The sequence below is a fragment of the Mastigoproctus giganteus genome, chromosome 13 (assembly GCF_048544385.1).
Source record: "Mastigoproctus giganteus isolate SK-2022 chromosome 13, ASM4854438v1, whole genome shotgun sequence".
NCBI lineage: Eukaryota > Metazoa > Arthropoda > Arachnida > Uropygi > Thelyphonidae > Mastigoproctus > Mastigoproctus giganteus.
The window spans coordinates 123,997,003-124,014,487 of record NC_143587.1 but is presented as its reverse complement, the minus strand read 5'-3'; the positions used below and the strand labels follow the sequence as shown (position 1 = coordinate 124,014,487).

The following is a 17,485-nucleotide window of genomic DNA, read 5'->3' as shown; positions in this document are numbered from 1 at the left end:
CAGCCAAAAAGATCAAAAATTAGTACAAGAAAATATAACGAAAATTACTTAAATTTTGGTTTTACGTGGACAGGGGACATAAATTTCCCCTTACCTTTTTGTGTTGTATGTGGACATAAAAAAGCAAACAGTGCAATGGTGCTGTTTCAGTGTTTCAATACTTTTCAATTGCACTTGACAAAAGTAATGATATTCTTGTTGTTATTTGGTTTATAGGAGCATTAGCAACTAAGGCCATATTGCTTCGGGGATATGCGGTGGTCATTCCCTGACCTTTCCACATCCTCCATATTTGGTGGTCATGGGCTTGAACCCCGGTCTAATCAAGAAGCGTGTGCTATGCACTGCTGCTCCTGCCCACCTGGCTACGGAGGCACCCTAACGATATTCAAGACGTGCCGCAAGTTGCACTGTCTTCAAGCCTGCGATGACAATTTGATAGTAACTGAAGAGATTTTGGAAATGATTCCCATCCATGGTACTACTGGGGAAGACATTTGTGATGTGTTTATGGAGCATTCTGGAGAGACTCATGGCTGTGACTACTAATGGCACTGCAGCGATGACAGCAAAGTAAAAGGATCTGTATCAACACTAGAAGCAAAACTGAAGGATGAATACCCGGACAAACAAAAATTGCGATCTTTCCACTGCATTATTCATCAGCAGGTTCTGTGTTCGAAAATACTGAAAATGGATTATGTGCTCAAGACTGTGGCCAAAACAGTGAACTTTACTCGGTCCAGAGTACTGAACCACCACAAGTTTGCTCTCCTTCTTAAGGACTTGGAAAGTGAATTCGAAGGGTTGCTGTACTACACAGAGGTTTGTTGGTTGTCTTGCCACAACATATTAAAGAGGTTTTTTTTTTTACTTTTGGAAGAAATAATACTGTTCCTAGAAATGAAAGGTCAGGATATATCGCTTCTGAAGGATCAGTCTTGGGTACAAGATCTGGATTTCCTAGTAGATATTACAGGTCACCTAAACATCAAACTACAAGTGAAAGATCAGCTGATAACAAACATGCACAATGCACAGGCTAGTTTCCAAAAAAAGGTGATTGTGTGGCAAAATCAATCAAAAGAGGGTACTCTGACTTACTTTTATGTGTGAACAGTTGAAAAATCAGAGTCAAAGTTATACCTTTTCAAAATATTGTGAGAGAATAGAAAAGATTAAAGACGAATTTGATAGGCGCTTTAAAGATCTCAAGGAACACCAAGAAGATTTTTCTCTTTTCACGGTCCTTTTTCTTTTAATGTCAAGAGAGCTCCCATTTCCATACAAATGGAACTAATTGATCTGCAGAATGACTCAATTTTAAAAGAGAAATACGGAGAAGTTGGGATCTCAAAAATCTACTCATATTTAGGGCAAAAATACTCAGAGATAAGAAAGTTTGACGCACAAATTCTATATTACTTTGGGAGTACATATTTATGTGAACAACTGTTTTCACCTATGAAAGCTAACAAAACAGCCCACAGATCAAGGCTAACCGACACCAATCTTTCTTCCATAATGAAGGTTGTGTCATCTCAATCTTTGACTCCAAATCTCGCGAAGCTGGTTGCAAGCCAACAGAGTCAATTGTCTGGGAAAAAGGCCTAGATTACCTAATTTTATGTATATTCCCTCGTTGAAGTATTGTATTATCTGGAATAAACTTGCTTTTCATTATTCATTGCATTGTTTATTCAGACTTTTATTTCCTTTCATTAGTTATTAGTGCATTTTCAGCTGCGAGTATCAATCAGCAACAAGTAACAACTGAATAATTAAAAAGTGTCTTTAGGTTTAGCAATGGCAAGGTTTGTAGGTCATGTGTGGCCCACATGAGTTTGACACCCCTGCCCTAGACAATATCCAAATGAGGTTAGTGAGGTTAATTAATGATTGGACTCTTACAAAGTGTCTCCACTCAGACATTCATTTCAGTTTCTGCTGCATGGTTTTTCTATGGATATTTGTATAGGCCCTTTTCCTCATTTATGCCTTCTACTTCTGTTCTTTGGAACAACTGTCCTTCATATTTATTTCCCAAAAATTACAATCTACAGAAATTCAAGTCCAAATGTCAACAGATATCTTCTGTCTTGTCAGTTTTCAGCTCAAATACAGTACCTAAGTACCGTAGGTTTTTATCCCTTTCATAATTGGGGTTATCATAATAATAATAATAATACAAAAAAACTTTCTTCTAATTGCCTCTTAATTTCTTGAATCTATCATGGTGTTCTGTCTTTACATACTTTCTCTCTACATGCTTCTTTTGCAGTTTAAACTGAGGTTCTCTAAAATTTCTGCTACTTTTCATCTGAAATCATATTACTATCAGGAATGATATGTAACTATTACACAGGAATGGTTGTTGACAAATATGACAGCTTTTCAATATTTGTCCATTTTAACACTTTTTTAATGCCTCTTATTTTTGTAATTATAATTTGAATATACTCAATGTGAGACAATGGCAGATCCTTTTATATAATGATATAGTCAATTATGCTCTGCTGTAGCCAAGTACGAGAGTGCAGCAATGCACATGTGTTTGAGTGAATTGTGATTTAAACCCAGATGACTGCTAAACAGGGTTAACAATTATATATTCATTGTAAAAATAAAAATAATTAATTCTGAGCTTCTCTGACCACAATCTTGATTATAATCTGGTCAAGCCAGATTATAAACAGGATTATGGCATGGCTATCTTTATGCTGAAATATGAGTTCGCAAAAAATTCTAGTACTCTTTTATCATTGTTGCCTTTATTTCCAAATTTTTTAAAAATATCTTTGTAGATGTAATCATCATTTCCTACTCTGCTGTTTAAAAATGCAACCAAAACTATTCTTTCTTTGTTATTAGTGACATTTGTTTTTTCTACAATATTAAACAATTGTTATATTTTATGTTTTCTTGAGGTAGTCACAGGTGGTCCTTGAGGTTGTCACAGACATTCTTTCAGATATGCCAGACAAGCTATAATTGCGACCTGGGAGTCTAAAACACAGATGGAAATGATATTGGGTGCCATTCGAGTCAAGTGGACCCAATTTTGGCGAAGTCTGGACAGTCTGTAACAGCCAAATCCTCTGCTTGCACCTTCATGATGGTGGGACTGTTAGTAATCATGGGTATAATCTCCATGCACAAGCACACTGTGGGTGACCACCCAGGTGTGAACCAACACCTGGGAATGCCATCCCTCTGTGTTACCAGGCAATACTAGACGTTAGATGATTCTCATTGACCGATGCAATACCACCACTTTGCTTATTGGAGGCTTGAAGTGGTGGAACCCACTTTTAGTCTCCAGAGCTAAGTTCTGGTCAACCCTTCCCCATCTCTTCAATCATGCAGTATGACTGATGACTTTTGAGGTTATGATGGACATCATGGCGAGATCCAATCTTCCTTACATTTTGAGGGAACAGCTCTAAAATGGTGTTCGCAGGCCGGCTGCTGGTTAGTACACTGAATGGAACCTATTGGTAACTCTTCAGGAGGCTTCCGGATCAGCTAGTGTATAATCTTGCTACCTCTTCTCTGCCAGATAGTGACTGGAGAGAATCCGAGTAGAGTGTATGCAGAGGGCATTGTTAAGGCCACTTTATGTCAAGGATCTGGGTATATTCTTACCATGTGTATGCCATATCCAAAAATTTCATTACTTCATACAGCATGTCTCCCCCTCCACTTTTTCTTACTATTGAATACACCATGAATTGTCAAACTAATAGAGTAAGCTTATCTGCGAAAAGTTCTAAACCTCCCAACACTTCCTAGTTCATTTCACAAATATACGTGGTCTCAATTCTAATTTCAATGATGTCCATTTCCACTTGCAGTCTGCTAAACCCCATGTACTTTTTCTGACAGAATCTCAGTTATTGGTTGATTCAACTACTTCTCATCTCAGTTGCCCAAATTCTTCGATGTATGATTCCTTTCGCCTCAAAGGTGCTACTTGTGCATATGTCTGTTCCGATATCCCCTGTCAGAGACTTCGTAATTTGGAATCTCCTCTCTCTCTCTACCTCATTGTGTCAAATTCATCTGTTGTCTCTACCGTTCTCCCAACTCCACTAATCATTTGCAGCTCTGACTTCCTCTCTTTGCAACTTGACTTCCTCCAGTCCAACTTTCCTAACAGTAAGGTAATTTTCCTTGGTGATTTTAATGTTCACAACTCCAGCTGGCTTCCATTTTCTAGTCACACCGATCTAGCTGGTCGAGATGCTAAGGCTTTTGCAATTACTAATGACCTTGCACAGATTGTTCATTTACCTACAAGATTACCGGACAATCCTAATCATACAGCTAACACGCTTGATCTTTTTCTCACAAACAACCCTTCCAAGTACACGATCGAAGTGAATGGTCCTTTAGGCACCTCAGATCACAACTTGGCGATTGTCTCTTCTTCAATGGAGCCTTTATCTCATGGCTATTCCCAACCTCGTGTTGTTTGGTATTACAAGAATGCAAAGGGGATGACCTGTGTTTCTTTTTTTCTTTTCCTTGGTCGGATTACTGTTTCAAAACTTCTGATGTCAACGTTTGCTCAGATCGTGTCAGTGAAAAAATCATTCTTGTAGGAACGGAAACCTTTATTCCACACTCGGTGCCTCCGTAGCCAGGTGGGAAGGAGCAGCAGTGCGTAGCACACGCTTCTTGATTAGACCGGGGTTCGAGCCCGTTACCACCAAATACGGAGGATGCGGAAAGGTCAGGGAATGACCACCGCATATCCCGGAGCAATATGGCCTTAGTTGCTAATGCTCCTAAAAACCAAATAACAAAAAAACAAAAAAATTCCACACTCCACTTTAAAATCTCGTCCTTTATCTAAACCTTGGTTTTTCAATGTGCTAAAGCTGTTCAAGAGAAGAATGTTGCATATCGAAATTGGCTTGTTTTCAATTTTTCAGTTTCATTTGTTGCCTACACCAAAGCTTGCAACAATTGTAAAGCAGTTATTAATCAGTCCAAACTAGATTTTGAACAGGTTTAGAGTAGAAAACTTGCTTCTTGCCCTAACGGTAGAAGAGCATTCCGGTCTCTTGCGTATTGGCCGCAACTTTTGCCCATCTCTGCTCCCACATCTGTCAAAACCAGATGGTTCTGTTGTCACTTCGGCCAAGGATGAAGCTGACCTGTTAGCATCCCATTTTTCTTCCAACTCATGTACTAATGATCTTGGTAAAACACCTCCCACCATTCCTAGCATACTCCATTCAATGCTTCCTGTGGTCTTCCGTCAAAAGGATGCCACAAGGATATTGATGAATTCGATGCTAAGAATGCTCCAGGTCCTGATGGTATTTCTCCACTTCTTCTCAAAACCTGTGTTCCTGAACTTATTCCTGCTCTTTGCCGCCTTTTTTCACTTTCTTATTGCAAAGGTGTTTTTCCTTCTGCTTGGAAATTTGCTCATATCCAGCCAGTTTCTAAAAACAGTGACAAATCCCTCCCATTCTTCCATTGCAATTATTTCTAGTCTTTCTAAAGTAATGAAGAAATCAATTAACCACCAACTCTTAAACTACTATATCCGGATCCCATCAGCATTGAGCATGGTCAATGCTGATGGGATTCTTCCTCTTGCTCAGAATAACCTGAGAGGGCATAAATTCAAATTGAGGAAAGAGATGTAGGATAGATATGCGGAAGATTGCCTTTAGCCAGCGGGTAGTTGGTTGGTGGAACAGACTTCCATCTCTTGATGTGGAAGTTGATAGTCTAAATAAATTTAAGGCTGAGCTGGATAGGTATTTGGAACAAATGAAGGGGTGTAACGGGAGCAGGTTTTTTTTTTTTTTTTTTGGCTGATGCTGCATAAGCTTGATTTCTTGCATCATGCGCCTCTATTAATGCTAATGCTAACAATCGCCAGTAAGGATTCGTCAGTGTCAATCGACTGGTGATATTCTGGCTTATGTTACTTATTTATGGACAAATTCAATGGAAAATTTTGGTGAAACACAAGCAGTTGCACTTGACATCTCAAAGGCTTTCGATCGCGTTTGGCATAAATGTCTTCTAAACAAGCTTTCATCTTATGGTTTGCCAACTGTTTTTTGTAATTGGTTATCCAGTTTTCTCTCTGATCGCTCACTGAGGGTGACGGTAGATGGATCTTTGTCTTCTAACTTCTCCACTAATGCCGGTGTCCCCCAAGGTTCAGTTCTTTCCCCCACTCTTTTCCTCTTGTATATTATTGACCTTCTTCCATTGACTGGAAATCCTATCCATAGTTTTGCCAATGATACCACACTGCATTTCACTTTCCATTTTGAGAAACTTTGCCCTGCTCAATCAGCTTCAACTTCTCGAATGTCGCTACCAATTCCTTGAATGCCGTTCTCCAGGTAATTCTCCAGTGGGGCAAAGACAACTTAGTTGATTTCAATCCTTCTAAAACTCAGTCTTGTCTTATATCTCGCAAAAAAGGATTCTTCTGTTCCTATGCTTATCTTTGCTGACACTCTGATTTCTAGTCAAAATGATAGCATATTACAAATATTTCTTCCTCTGCATCTAAAATCTTGGTTTTTCTCTTTCTCTCTTGGCTTTACTCTTCTTGCAAACAACTGTTCATTCTGTACAAATCGCAAATCTGCCCTACCATGGAATATTGTTCCCACATCTGGGGCGGTGCCCACAAAACCCCTCTCAGGTTTCTAGATTCCATTCAGAAGACGGCAGTTAGGTTAATTAATGACTCCTCTCTAACAGTCTCTCCACTTGCTGTCTCATAGATGTACTGTTTCTGCCTGCTGCATGCCTTTTCTACAGATACTTCGGGCACTGTTCTTCTGAATTGGCTTCTATAATTCTCGCTCTCTCTCTTTCAAAACAGTCCGAACATGTGCTGCCACCAGCCAACATCCATTTACTGTCCAACTTCAAACTCACAGAACCAACTTTTCATCTTCCTTGTTTATTCATTCAACTGCCGTTTTCTGGAACAACCTTCCTTCATATGTATTTCCTGAAAATTACAGTCTACAGAAGTAGAAGTCTAACGTCAACAAATATCTTCTCTTGTCTTCTCAACCTCCAACCCAAGCACAGTACTAAGTACTATAGGTTCTAACATCTCTTGTGTTTCGAGTTTTCATAAAAAGAAAAAAAAAAAAAAAAAAAAGACATATGCACTGTTAAATTTCATAAACCATTTTACCCACATTATTTACTGGATAATGATTCACAGCCAATTAAACTTTTTTCCACGCTGGTTCTAAAAGTTGCTGCTCTACCCTTCTTACACCATATCTTATGTCCAGAATAAATTAATTTATAACTATTGTTTAGCTGCAGCTTACCCACATGTTCACCCTCTTTGTTTCTCTGATATCTGCTATGAAGATATCATATTGACCTAGGTTTTTGCCAATTCTACTTCTTTTCGATTTGTTTCAATTTTAAGAAAGACTGAAATAACATACATCTATCTGAAGAGGTGGAATTACTTTAACTTTGAATGATTAGTTTCTTCATGATTTTCTGCCATCTAGAGTTAACTTCAATTAATTATACAATTTACTCTGTAATAAAAATTTATTGTGGAATCAACTATGCATTTAAGTGGAATTAGCTCTAAAAGCTGTGGATTCTTCTGAATTTCTCTTGTAAATTGTGAAATAAAATTTTACTTTGTAATATGTATACCTTGCATTGTGTTCTTATAAAGCAGACTAATAAGACATTTCTGCAAAAAGTTATTAGCTAACTGTGTTTGAGTTACAAACTATTTCTCCACATATGGAATGAAAAAATGAAATATACATTTCACTCCTTATGTCTACAAGAACCAATATTTCATTTAGTGCAAAAAACAAACCAAAAATAATTGAACATGTCCCTAGCATAAATAATTCTTTTTAGTTTGCATTGAACGAAAGTGTCTATAGAGCAATCTTTATTAAGTTCATGTTTTTTGTATTGTAAAAGACAATTGAAAAGATAATCACAATACAGGTAGTTCTTGACTTTACGAGTTAATTCGTTCCTAGTGCGTGCTAGTAAAGCGGGAATTTATTTACCATAGACAATGTTAAAAATAAATGTTACGTTCTCAATAATGAAATTAGTTAGCTAATTAGTTTATGTTGAAACAATGATTGATTTATCGAAAGAAATGAAAATGTAGTATGTAAAATCAAGCAAATTATAATAGAGAAATTATTTACGACTTACAAATGTTAAAGAATGTTTATTCTTCATCATCATCGACTAAATGCACACTCTTTGATCACTCATTATTGGCTCGGCACTCATTAGTTTGTTGCACAAGGAGTTGCCGTCTTCAGAAATGTTTCAAGAGGTGTCTGTTTTCAAGATAATCTTCTCTTTTAATTATAAATTTCACGATTGCATGCATAAGCATTTTTTAACGGCACACACACAAATTGCAATTAACACGATTCGTGTGGAGTAACAAGTTTAAGAAGCTTAAAAAAAAAAAAAAGGAATGAAGAGAAGATTCTGAAAATTTATTTATGTTTTTTATACAATTGAAGATTTCAGTAAATGGAAAACACACTTCACCATAATAACGTAAAAAACCACACAATTCCAGTTATCGGTATTTTTGCAAATGCAATAACATCGAGTTTACTACCTGTTTATAATTGCTTGCAGTAATAGAAAATCCCAATAAACCGGAAAGTGCAAATTGTTTTTATTGTTTTTTGGTCGTGACCTCCAGAAACGTGCTTTAGAAAAATATCCCAAAGGCATTTAAAATTGATTCTAATAATGGAACATATGATAACGATGAAAGTGTAGTACATTTTAATGATTTGAATTGGTAACTAATACAATTTACAAACCACGCTCTTGAACTTTTATATGGCCTTAAGGTCATGCTTGTGACCTTAAAAATGACATTTTAGAGAGATAAATAGCTTAGTTATACAGCGAAAATTTCAACTTCCGAGATCTTGAAACGAAGTAACAAAAAACAATGTCTTATTGGGTTTGCATTACGATATTTTAACGATACGATGGTGTCTCTGGAACTGATTAATATTGTAAAGTGGGGTACACTGTATTGTATAGCTATGCACGTGGTTTGGAATGCGTTTTTTATGAATGCTTAACATTCATTTTTTCAATTAATGTTTAAATTTTCGATTTTGTTGATACTTGGGGAAAAAAAAACTTGTAAAGCGAGAACTGCCTGTATATAGATAACCTATGGATTTATTTATTTTATTGTATTTATTATAAACATTATGCATAAATTTTAGGAAAAATTTCTAAAAGTTACGAGTATGAAGATGCAAGGTGGACAATGAACAAAAAGCAAAATGGTAATTATAAAAATAAAAACTGGACTGAATAATTCATGTTAGTGGTTTTTTTTTTTTTTTTTTAAGGGTCTAGACTTTTAAAAAAAGATGTTCTGAGTAATTATATTTTTACACACTTTTCTGATTAAAAAGGATTTTAAAAAAAAGCTGAACTTCTACCTGCTGTAGGTTCACCTCCTGCTAGAGTGGCTATTGATGGTGCTGTAGGTCCTGTGACTGCACCTATAAATTAAATATTGAAAATATTTACAATATCTTATTTATAATTATGCTTTCAATAAAAGAAAAGATCACTTTATTAGGCACACTGACTCATTTCATGAAATGGAGTGCTCCTTCACTAACAGCATTACACATTATGTGATATAAAGCATGTGGCCAGTACAAAAGTTCTAAGTGAAGTGATTTCGAACATTATATGGTAGTTGGTGCCAGATGTGCTGGTATGAGTATCTCAGAAAGTGCAACCTTGCTGGTGCTTTCATTTATGTGGAGTATACTGGTGCTTTCATTTATGTGGAGTAGGTATAGTTACTGAGGTTAGTCCAAAAATCAAATAACATCCAGCCAACAGTGATCCTGTAGCCGGAGGTACTCCAGTATAACAATGGTAACCAAAGAAGCATTTCAGAATGCACTACACATCATACCCTGTAACAGATGAGCATAACAGCCAATAACCAAAGTGAGTTCTACTCTTGTAGGCAAAAAAGAAGAAGGTATGGTTACAGTGGGCTCAGGAACACTAACACCAGACAGTGGAGGGTTGGAAAAACATTGCCTGGTCAAAGCCTGGTTCCTGCTGCTATGCTGATGGGAGGATAAGAATATGACAAAAACAGCATGCATCCATGAATGCAGGCTGATTTTGGGCAGTATGGAGTGTAACCAAGTTGGGGACATTTAATACCAGTGGGGTAACATTTTGGATGCTATCAGGCACATCCCTTCATGGCTGCAGTGTATCCATCTGCAAATGGGTTCTTCCAATAGGATAATGTGCCATGTCATGGGGCCAGAACCATACAGAACTGGTTCCCAGAAATATGTGAGAATTCGGCCTACTATAGTGGTCTCCACAATCACTAGATTTCAATTATGTTCAACCATCCTGTTCATGGACCAGGATCCCTGTGACATGTTTCAATACCTGGTTAAGTCCATGGCACAATGAATCTAGGCTGTTATGAGGGGTAAAGGGGGACCTACTTATTATTAGGTATGTGTAACTAATAAAGTGGCCATTCAGTGTATAATTACATATTTATTTATAATTATATTTATAAATGTTGATTTAATATTAAATAAGACTTGCTGTGCATTAAATAAAAACCAACTATTTAATGTACAAGGCTTTATTAAAAACAAGTGACATTAAAAACTGAATAAATACTAATGAAAGTAATAAAAATTCAAAAGTAGTGATATGATGTTTCTGTTAATGTTGCTGCTAGTTTCATCAGATGACTATTATCAAAGTCATCTGCTGTATGCACAGGGCATAGGAAACAACCAAGACATCCAGCAAATCTGATCGCAGCTAGCAAAGTCATGTGACAGACAACCCTAGGAAACTAAGGTTGACTATCACTATTCTTCTATGCTGTCAACTTGGCAGATCTGCAATGGAGAAATCTCTCACAGGAAATGATAGCTGAACTTTAAAGGGAATTAGTGCTTTAAAGGCAGACATGCCAGGAAGATGTTGCCACTATGGTAGGTATAGTTACTGTTCATCTGTTTTCCCTCTTGATAAGTGAGAAAAGAAAAGGGCCCTCCCCATACTTCTACTACAGAGGAGGAAGAGCAGAATTGTCCAGAAAGTCAATGCATAAAGCCACGAGAAAGAGGCTGACAGTAACCAATGTCAAACATCACAGTTACAATGACACTAATGTTCTCCATGCATCTGTCAGACATCCAAATGTGGTCATCAGATCAGAAAATCATGTACTATAATTCGAACCTCCATGACACAATTTTCCAATGTTTCAGGGCCAATTATAAGGTTTGTGTACCATTCAAGTCAACATTATGCACTGTGATGTTTAGTTTGCATATTACAGCTCTTCTGTAAAATTCAATGTCACTGAGCTCCACATATGTTGTAGTGTCCTTGTACAAATTTGTACTAATATCAGTTCCTATGGCTCCTAACTCCTGGCTGACAGCATTCAGCAATGATTGGCAACACCTACATGCAACCTTTTTAAGCATGTTCTGATCTCTTTCCGCCAATTTCTGCATCAATGTTATACTAGCATCATGATGCAGAAATTTACATTTGGCAATTACATCAACCACCAATAAACTAGAGTATTTTGCTGCTAATATGGTACCCTATGGCGGGCCCCTAACCAGAAGTTGCTAAGCTCTTTGTCTTAAACCACCTACTGTATTTCACTGATCTCCTTATTTCTAGCATGACTGCAGTTTTATACCTATTCCTAACATAGAGATGGATGGTATGGTTAATTTTTTCAAATTCCAGGAGTGCAGAGATACTTTTGGCAATGTAGTGTATATGTACCAGAGGGGAGACACCTTAATCCCTAATATATATGTTTTCATTGATTCATAGGCATTTTCCAAAATTTTAAGATCTTTCTCGTACTTGTTGCCAACTTATACATATTTCAATCTTTTAGTGTTCTTGTTTATCAGTTAAAACAGTTAACAAAAACAGGCTTAAGGAAATATAATGCTTACCTGACATGTCAGACGAAGATGGTGCAGTTTCACAGTTTACAACAGGGTGACCAGAATGCAGTGTCAGAGCACTAATTCCCTGAGAAATGCCACCAGCATTAAGTTGTACCTATGAGAGAGAGAGAGAGAGAGAGAGAGAGAGAGAGAGAGAGAGAGAGAGAGAGAGATAAGAAAAAAAAATATTTTTATTAGAACTATGAATGAAACATTAATGAAGCTTTCTAAATGTTTTTTTAATTCAATTTGTAAGTTCTTAGTTTTCCTGCCAGATTGATGAGATGATAAACTACCAACTGCAAAAGAATAATGGATTCAGTTTTTCAAGTGTCCGTAATCCTGAGGGGATCAAATGAAGGAAATTTTGAAAACAAAAAATAAAATTAAGAAAAAACAGATAAATAAATAAAGAAAATAAATCCTAATTGGATTTATTAATTTATAATTGAATATTTACAAAACCTTCTACAGCAGCAATTTCCTCAGAGGTTAAACAATTTAACTGCTATTTTTAAGATAGTAAATACATGTATTAAATACTTAGAGATAAAAGTCATGACAAGCAAGCACTTCTCCCTACTTCTTCAGGGGCAATAAGAAGTGGTGCTTGCTGTCCACATTGCATCTTGCTGTTTTAACATGTGGTAAGCACCTCTCTCTCTCTCTCTACTAACTCTGGGACATGAATATATAGTGTAAGTATTACTATTATCTGTTTTGAACTTTAACAATATTCAGAAATTTAATATTTAATATGTCAATATACAGCAGGTAAAAACAGTGCCCTGTTTTTTTGGTATAATTATATAAAAGAATCAAAGATATATAAATGGCAATTAATTAGAGAAATAACTACTGACGGCAAAAGTATACAATTTTACATTTTCATAAATTATTATATAACAAAAATTATTTTAGAAAAATACAGATTTATAGATCAAAACAAGCAATTCAAAACAATTTAATTCTAATTGCACAGACAGAGTTTATCCCCAAACAAAATCAAATATTTAAAAAATATTTGATTTTGTTTGGGGATTTTTTAGGTGCATCAGCATCCATGGCCATAGTGTACCAATTCCATTTTAATATTTCATTAGACTACTTTTGGCATCTACGACAGCATGTAGGGGTATTGAATCAACTAAATTTCTTGTAATTCGCTTGAACTCATTGATTACTCTTCACATGACATTCTTCTTTTTAAGTAACTTTTTGTTGGAAGATTTATACTTCGTCACCTTCAAGTCAAAAAAATACCACAAATTCAGAACTGCTTTTAGATCTGGTCATTGGATGCAGCAGTACCCATTCCCTTTGTGAGGATGTCAGTGTTTTGTTGTCATATCTTGTTGAAAGAAGAATATTTCTCATATGCTCAATCATTTGTCTACACTGCTTATTAAGTTAGCCCCCAACATGTCAACATATTTGTGGACATTCATAATACTGTCAATAACTGTTTCCAAAACTCCTTGTAGGTAATGCAACAGCAAAACCACTATAAGGCTTCTACTAGATTTCACGGATGACAAACTGTCACTTGAATAATTTTATTTGGAGGGGGCTAGTCACCATGTTTTCCAAATGAAAAGCGATGTGCAGAGCGAAAAATATTAAACTTGTTCTCATATGAGCAGATCAGATCAAAGTTTTCCAAAAGTCCTTCGGGTTTATTTGGATACGACTTGCAAACCGGAATTGCTTTTCTCTGTTGCCATTACTTATAAAAAAAATACCCCTTCCCCCAGGATTTTTCTTTAAAACTTGTGTTTTGTGCAAAACAATTCTTATGATAGTTCTTTCATGCACTGAAGTGATGTCTGCTGCCAAATCATGAGCAAATGGGTTTTATCTTCTTGGGTCACAACTTGATGTACTCCCTACAGATTAATGACTCTGGGCATCATTAGTGTATTTTATTTTTGGTCTGGTCATAAGTTTCTTTCAGTTTTTACATTAAAACTTTAATGTTTTATTGATTTGATGACCGCTTTGTGCTTCGTTAAAAAAATTTTTCCTGCACAATGATACATGCGATTCATTTTGACTGTCATAAACTGAAGAAGGATGAAGGATCCAGTTCAGTACTTTGTGTAAGTGGATGCTGCTATTGTGGATTTCGAATAGATGGTATTAAAAGTCTTCATACATTTTTTTTTTAACCTTAAAATGTGTTTTTATCCTTTTATTTTTTTAAAGAATAAATCACACCCACCATTGATTTTTATAACAAGTAACTATATAGAATGATTTTCATTTATACTGTTTCTGTTTTTTTTTTTTTTTTTATTTATAGAATTATCACTAAAATAAGGGGCATTCAAATACTTTTTTTTTTATGCACTGTAGCTTTAAAATAATAATCTGATTGTTTAGCTCGGAAGAAGGTGATAAAATTGTTGCTACATTTCAAGGATATTGATATTTATAAAGTGATTTATAAATATAAACATTTAGAGCTAATAAATACAGTCAGTGGCCTTTGATGCAAAATTATGCTTTTAATTCACCTAAATCAGTAAACACGTTCATTTAATTCAACCTCTATGTTATATAAAAACAGCTCTTATGAATAGTGTTAAATCAATTATATTTACTAATGGAGATACCTCAAACAATTTATATAAAAGATTGAAGTAAGTGATTGAGGCAACAGGTATGATTCAGGATGCCGTTATTTCAGCATAATGTATCAGTACTTGTATTATCTGCAGTAATAACTTGTTCATCAATGTTAGGCATGTTATCTGAATGCGAAAAATGGACTAAGCATGACTGAATTTTTTGTGTAAAAAAGATACGGTGGGGAAAGGAGGAAAAAATTAATAAATTCAATGAAAAATAAATAAATAAATAAATTCCAGAAGCCTTAAATCTAAAAGGGACCCACGGCCTTTCTTATTCAATTAACGCTTCATGGATTCATGTTCACTCCCCGCCACCAGTAAGCTGAGGAGCATATGACCATAGTGTTTACTTAGAGTTTCACTCCTGTAAGGAAACTATTAGTTTTTCAAATTCCATTTCAGCTCAAAATATGAACTATTTCAACTTCTGGCAAATTGAGGGGAAAAAAAAAAAAGTACCTGATATACATTCCAGTTCATTTAAAAGCACATGCTCAGAATGAACCAAAGTGCAGCAAAATGCTATTCTGATTCATCACGTGCACTGATAATGTCATGTACATATATACTTGTTATCAAAAATAAGATATTTTATTAAAATAACATATTATTTAATTGCATGAGTTCTGCTTCATAAATGCTTCCATTTTGGCCACTGAAATGAATAGTTATATTTCAAATGAACTTGATTTTCATTTTATATTTTCATTATTTAATTTAACTTGGGTTATTTAACAAATTGCTCATATGTAGCAGTAGCACCAGAGGCAGCATCCATATAGGCTACCTATGTAGTTGTAGGGTACCAAGTTCAAGAAGATGCTATCAATATAGAAAAACTGTGGCGGTTTTCCGACTCGCCTGGCACTGCCCCGGTGACGTCGGCAAGTGTTCTTGCGCCCTTTCTGTTTAGGTGTGTCCCATCCCTGTAGAGGCGGTCTCTCCTGTCAACAAGCACAGACAGCAGACGGGCTGCCAGGGCAGATCATGGAGTCTTATCAATGATATATAGGAATTTTGCTAGCAGGGATAGGGAGGTGATAATCCCGTTATACAAAGCAATGGTCAGGCCACACCTAGAGTACTGTGTACAGGTCTGGAGGCCTCATTTTAGGAAGGATGTAGAGTTGCTGGAACAAGTACAAAGAAGGGCAGCAAGATTGGTGAGGGGAACAAAGGGGTACTATTAGCAAGAAAGGCTTAAGTTCTGCAAATTGCAGTGCCTGGAGAGTAGGCATCTGCGAGGTGATCTGATTGAGATGTGTAAGGCCTTGAATGGGTTGAGCAAGCTGAATGCTGATGGGATTCTTCATCTTGCTCAGACTAAGAACCCGAGGGGGCACAGTTTCAAATTGAGGAAAAATAGTTGTAGAATAGATGTGCGGAAATTTGCCTTTAGCCAGCAGGTAGTTGATTGGTGGAACAGGCTTCCATCTTTTGTTGTGGAAGCTAATAGCCTAAATAAATTTAAGGCTGAGCTGGACAGATATTTGGAACGAATGGAGGGATAAATGGGAGGTTTTTTTTTTGGTCGATGCTGCATAAGCTTGCTTTCTTGCATCGTATGCCTCTACTAATGCCAATGCTAACTAGATAGCCAGGCAGAGAGCCAAATTTGAGGAAGGGAGAGGGGGAACATGAAGTTTAAATAAAGCAAAACGAAAAAAAAGAAAAAAAGAAAATGAAGGTTCCATTATTTTAATTCCTGTGTAGTATGGAGGGAATATGACTTAATTCAGTCCTTTGTATTTCTGAGAATTTATAATCCACATATAACAGTCCCCAGAATTGAACACCTGTCTCTGGAAATAATTTCCAAGAACAGAAGTCAATTCTGAGGACCTATGGTAACCCTAATTTGAAATGCTTAGTTAATGCAATGGTCTTATTGCTTTCAACAAAAAAAAAAAAAAAAAAAATTGCTTTAACAATAAACTGTCCAAGTATTGTACTAGTTTCAAAAAAATGACACTGACAAAAGCTTAATCTGTCATTTATTTATGATATGAGACAATTGCCAAAGTGTATAATTAACCTTTTTGTGATGTAATTACATTGCTAAAAGGTTAATCTCCCAAATGCACTATTTTCAAATAACAGTTTAAAACCAGCCCAGTACCAGGGCACTTGTTGTTATGAATGCAAAGTTTGCTTTGCTGTGAGCATTAAGACCATTGAATTAACTATGCAGTTTAAATTAGGATTAGCAGACATCTGCAGAACTGGCTACTTGTCCCCAGAATGTCCCATGTTTTTGAATAGGTCCTTGAAAATATGACTCTCATGAACTGCAAATCATGTTTTTCATATAATTATCTACTTATCACATTAAGATCTTTCTCAAAATTCAGCAATAACATACTCTCTTATACGCCCCCCCATGACAAGAAAGGTTGCCTGTTGGCTGTCAACAGAAGCAAATCAATAAATTCTGATACCCGCCCCTCCAACAACAACTAGATTTCTGAACATATGATTCTTCATATGATCTTTAATAATTATTCCAAACCAGCCATCACACTCCTTGGGACTTCTGTGCCAGACTAAGTAATATAGTAGTTTCACTGCACTGTGTCAAGTATATTTTATGATAGATTCAATTGTTGTTGGATGATGAACAACAAGTCCATTTCTCAGTGGGTCTGGAAGAGCCACTGATTGTTTTGTTTTGGTTTTATTGGCGCATTAGCTACTAAGGCTATAATGCGCCAAGACCATGTCATTTATAAAAAAATTTAAACTTTCAGTGACCTAATTAGTTAGGTCATTATGTCAAGAAGTATAAGAAAAACGTAAATTTTATAAACGAGTAAAAATATTTAT

At 36.0% G+C, this 17,485-nt stretch overlaps 1 protein-coding gene across 2 annotated transcripts in view; it reads right to left on the bottom strand.

The window, feature by feature from the left end:
• Positions 1-17,485, bottom strand: part of Grasp65 (Golgi reassembly-stacking protein 2) — a 222,181-nt gene that overhangs the window by 49,463 nt on the left and 155,233 nt on the right. For both annotated transcript variants that reach the window (XM_090387073.1, XM_090387074.1), the window contains exons 7-8: positions 12,036-12,144; positions 9,486-9,548 (exon numbers count right to left, since the gene is read on the bottom strand). In XM_090387073.1, coding sequence (XP_090243199.1) covers positions 9,486-9,548; positions 12,036-12,144 — 172 coding nt within the window. The remainder of the gene's footprint in view (positions 1-9,485; positions 9,549-12,035; positions 12,145-17,485) is intronic.